At 49.6% G+C, this 4,810-nt stretch overlaps 1 protein-coding gene across 1 annotated transcript in view; it reads left to right on the forward strand.

Moving 5' to 3' along the window:
• Nucleotides 1-3,061: 3,061 nt before the first annotated feature.
• Ankrd53 (ankyrin repeat domain 53) overlaps nt 3,062-4,810 on the forward strand; it is a 6,574-nt gene continuing 4,825 nt past the window's right edge. Inside the window, exons 1-3 of the mRNA XM_021165308.2 lie at nt 3,062-3,515; nt 3,602-3,731; nt 4,010-4,209. Of these exons, the coding sequence (XP_021020967.1) occupies nt 3,310-3,515; nt 3,602-3,731; nt 4,010-4,209 (536 nt within the window). The 5' untranslated portion in view covers nt 3,062-3,309. The remainder of the gene's footprint in view (nt 3,516-3,601; nt 3,732-4,009; nt 4,210-4,810) is intronic.

Raw genomic sequence — 4,810 nt, forward strand, 5'->3', positions numbered from 1 at the left:
GAGGAGAGGAGAGGAGAGGAGAGGAGAGGAGAGGAGAGGAGGAGAAAAAAGTAAGGAGAACTCTGCTGAATTAGCGCCCTAACAGAATCCCACTTAGGAATGATTATGTTAAAATGAGAGCTGAGCTGATGTGACTGAATGGTGAGGAGTCTTCACAGCATTTAGAAAGCCCTGGGTCCCAGCCCCTGCACTGCATAGACCAGGCGTGATGGCATGTAACTATTATAATCCCAGTTCTTGGAAAGTGGAATCAGGAGGACCAGAAATTCAAGGTTATCCTCCACTACATAGCAAATTTGAGGCAAGCCTGGGCTACATGAAACCCTATTTCAAAAAATACAATAAAGTAAAACACAAAAGGTCTGGGGCTGTACCCCACTAGTAAAGTCCCTGCCTACCACACAAAGTCCAGGGGTGGGTTCTGAGCCCTCCAGAACAGAACTAAGATGGCTCAGCAGTTAAAAGCACTTGCCACAAAGCCCGACTACTTGAGTTCAGTCCCTACAACTGATGGTGAAAGGAGTTCACCAACTCCCAAAACTTCACTTCTGACTTGCACGCGTGCACACACAGACATAAATAGACGTTGGGGATTGGGAGTCTGCTGTATGTGGTGGCACACCCTGTGGTGGCACACACTTTTAGTCCCAGCACTAGGGACTAAGCAGAGTTCTCAGCCAGCCAGAGCTGTATGGTGAGACCCGGTCTCAGAGACGGGGAGGAGAGTGGGGGAGACGAGTATTCTAAATCCCAGGCTGCCTGCTCCTCCTCAGTGCATCCTCTCCAGGTCTCCAGAACTGCAGTCACCCTGTGGGTTCTGGGTCCTCAGCAGGAACAGCCAGTGCCTAAGCACTGCTGAGCCATCTCTTTCCGTACATTTTCACATCTCCCACTGGGCCCTTGTTCCAGTTTTCAGTGTGGCTTCCAGTTCCAGAACGTTCACTTTGTTCTCTCTCAGTCACAACTCCGCACTCATGTGCTGTCTTTAATAAGCTCTTCCCCACCCTTCGCTCTGTAGTTTCCTTTAGCTCTGTGAATACAGTGTAAGGACCACTTTGCTAAGTCTAGTGTCCTGGCTTCTCAAACAGTGTGCGTGTTGCCCAGGTTTGTTTCTTTCCTGCTTTTGGGTTATGGTTGTCTATTTCTTCTGAAAACTGCTGTTTTCAGTATGTGTGCTACACACAGCAACTCTGGCCCACCCAAACCCTCCCTCTGGGACTTTGTTTTGTTGCTAATATGCTGGTGCCTAGGATGGGTGATTTTATCGATGTCTTTCCCCTCCCTTAAAGCATCGATGTACCTACTTCTGGAAACAGTCCTGCATACATAGCCAGCCACTCTGGGGGGTGATGGTTTAAATAAAATCCTTGTTGATATCTCTGTTTAACTCTCTGCCTCTGCTAACACCAAGCTTTTAGCCCTAATTTCCAGTCTCTTGTTCTATTTCCCAAGATGCCTCTGGAAAGTAAACTGCGGAGGCCATTTTTATCAAAGAACTAATTGATGTGTATTCTGACCTAGGAGGGCTCTTGTATGCTGTCTCTCCTGGGGTTCCTCTACTAAACCAGTTGGCCTATTAGCGTTTTTTATCGCTTACCACCTAAATCTCCAGGATTTGAACTTCTCCACACTTAGAAAAAAAGTTTCCTTTGATAGGAATCTTTAGAACTCTCAAGTCCCACAGATTGACTGGGTATAACCCCCAAGCCCCTGCTGTGGATGAATGGACTTTTCTCAGTAACAACCTGCTTTTTTGTTTGTTTGTTTTGTTCTGTTTTTCCTGAGCAATCAGAACTCAAGGCTCATCACCCCACCATTGATAGGAATAGCTGCCCTGCCCTATTCCTGAAGGCTTGGTGGAAAGGGGCATTTGGCCTTTCCACGTAGCTCCCCGTCTGTGGCTTGGAGCTGGTGACAGGAGGAGGAAGAGGCAAAATAGCATCTTGCTCTTCCAGGTAAAATGTCATATATTTTACTGAGGAGAGAGGAAGCCCCAGTTTCTCAGTCACCAGGCAATCCTCAGGATTTGAGCTTACTTTATTCTAATGTAAAGTCAGTTGCTAAACCCCATTCATAACAGGAAAAGCTGTGATTTGTCAGTTTGTAAGATGCCCAGCAAGAGTGCTAATTCCCGTGTTATTTATAGTGCAGAAAATGAGGCTCACTAGCCATACCTTTAGTTTCCAATATGTGAGTTTATTCATTATATAGCAAGCAAGAGAGTAAGCAGCAAATGACAGACAGACAAAAGCAGCAGATAGACATCTATCAAATGACATTCAAAACATGTCAGAGGCCACGGGGCGGGGCAACGGGCAGCTGAAGCATGGTGGAGAGCAGAGGCGGCAGCAGCGAATGGGAGCTTTCAAAGGCAGCAGCGAATGGGAGCTTTCAAACATCCTGCAGAAACTGAGGATTGCCGAGATGGTCAGGATTGAGCTTTCCCTCTGTGGATGAGCTTCCCCGTGGCTGACCATCTTGGCTTCCCTTCTCCCTGCAGGCGTCTTTATATCATGGGATAAATAATAGTAACATCTGTTGGAAATAGTTCACCTTTAGCTAAGACACAACATTTCACTTCTGGGTCGCTTTGCACCTCTCCAAACCCCGACTCAGAGTTATTATTTTTTGGATTTAAATAAAATAATGTTGGGTGCTGGCAACCTAACCTAGCCCCTCTGAAAGATCGTCAAGTGCCTTTAACTTCTGGGCCATCCCTCCAGCCCCTGAGAATCTCTATTTTGTACCTCTGAAGATCATAGTATACCCTCTCTCCTTCGGTTTTCCCAGGACACACATATCCTCCAAAAGCACAGGGCAGGGTACACTTCTCCCAACCAGGCTTTGCCTCCTAGTGTCTACTGGGTTCTAATAATGTAACCTCTGGAGGGCAGAGCTGTAGGCTTACACCATCATCTCTGGCACCTCCTTTGAGATAAGATCTAGTTGTGTAGCCCAGGCTACCTTGGAACTCTCTATCCTTCCGTTTCCCAGGAAAAGAAGCAGAGTGGAGTTGCTCTGCTTTGGGCAACCTGTGTGACGTACCTGTTGTCCATTATGCTGCTGCTCCGAGGAGGACGTCATAATTTAGTATGTGGAATTGCAGAGAGAGCTAGTTAATACAACTTCAAATACAAACGCGCTGCCTGTACACTTGGGCCCTGCTTTCTATGAGCAGAGATGGAGACAATCCATTTCCCGATTGCGCTTTCCGTGACATCTCTGTGATCCCAATTGAGGCTAAACCAGGGTTGCAAACTTCGTCCCTCCCTTGAGTCCTGGCTGGGGCCAAAGGCGTGGGCGGGTGGCATGCCACGCGCCTCGCTGCGTCGTCATTCCAAAGCCAGTACACCCCCTAGGAGCCACACCACTCCGCGCAGGACTGGGCCCTCAGATTCCAGAAGGCGCCCAGGGACAAAAGTGCAGCCCCGCCCATCTGTACAAGGAGGCACGCGGCAAGCGGAACACGACTTGAAGGTTTCCAGTCCCAACTCCGAATCCTCGCAGCAGTACAGGTGGGCGGGTGCGCCGGCTGGTGGGGGGTGTAGAAGCCCGGAGTTGTTCTCGGCCTTCCGGCTCACTCTGGTCTGGCCGATCCTAGTACCTCCGAGTCTTGGAGCCATAAAGTGATCGCGAACTACTCCGAGTTTTTCGCAGCCTCACTGGGCAATGTGGACTGGCTTCGGTTCTGTGTGAATCCGGAGCGCAAGGAGATTATAGTCGACGACAAGGTAAAGCTTGCAGCATGGTGGCAGACTGAAATTTCCCAACACCCAACCTAGTACTACCCGTAGAAAGGCCACCTGATGAACTGCCGCTGGGGAGCGCCAAAGTGACCTTTTCTATGTTGTGGTCCTAAATCCACTTGTAGAAGGCCCATTTGGAAGCAGAGAGGTAGGGGGATAAAGGGTTGTGAACACCTCCAAGGGACACAGGGACCGAGGAAAACCCCAAGCCTGAAGGCGGGGGTTGTGGGCCCCGCCCCCATCCTGAGCTCTCCACTTCTCAGGGCTTCACAGCCATCCACTTCGCAGCCCAGAAATGCCAGCTTTCCTGCCTTAAGGTCTTAATAGAGGACTACAAATATCCTGTGGATCTGCCCACCAACAAAGGCCAGACGCCCCTGCATTTGGTCATCCATAAAAACAACAAATCGGACATCCTCCCCTGCATTGACTACCTGCTCAAGAAAGGGGCAGCCATCAACTCGTGAGTCCGGCTTGCTGTACGAAAGACACTTGGGACACTGTGTCCCCAGGCAGGGGGAGCCTTGCAGGACCGGATGAGGGGTTGTGAGGACAAGGATTCCTGCCTGGAGAAAGCAGTCAGAGAGAGCACGTAGTGTCCTGGTTAAGAGACTGGGCATGCAGAGAGGGCAGACCCAATTCACAGAATTTTAGCTCAGACAAACTGTGGGTCTGCAGGCAAGTCACTCTGCCCCTGAGCCTCCGTGGTTGGTTCCCACACTCCGGTGTGTTCACAGTGGGGCCTCACAGATACCGCTGTGGGCTTGGGAACCTTGATGTTCCCCAGGTGTTCTAGCTTGACGCTAAGTTCAGGGACTGGCTGTCTTCCACTGAGGTTGGGAGGATGAATGTGCCTGTCCCACATCACTTCTGTGATAAAGGAGTTGGAGTTACAGGCATTTGTGTGCTGGAGGCCAATCCCAGATCCTCTGCAAGATTGCTACATTCTCTTAACCACTGAGCCCGACTCTTTTTTTTTTTTTTTTTTTTTTTGGTTTTTCGAGACAGGGTTTCTCTGTATAGCTCTGGCTGTCCTGGAACTCACTTTGTAGACCAGGCTGGCC

This window comes from Mus caroli, chromosome 6, assembly GCF_900094665.2.
Source record: "Mus caroli chromosome 6, CAROLI_EIJ_v1.1, whole genome shotgun sequence".
In the NCBI taxonomy this organism is placed as follows: domain Eukaryota; kingdom Metazoa; phylum Chordata; class Mammalia; order Rodentia; family Muridae; genus Mus; species Mus caroli.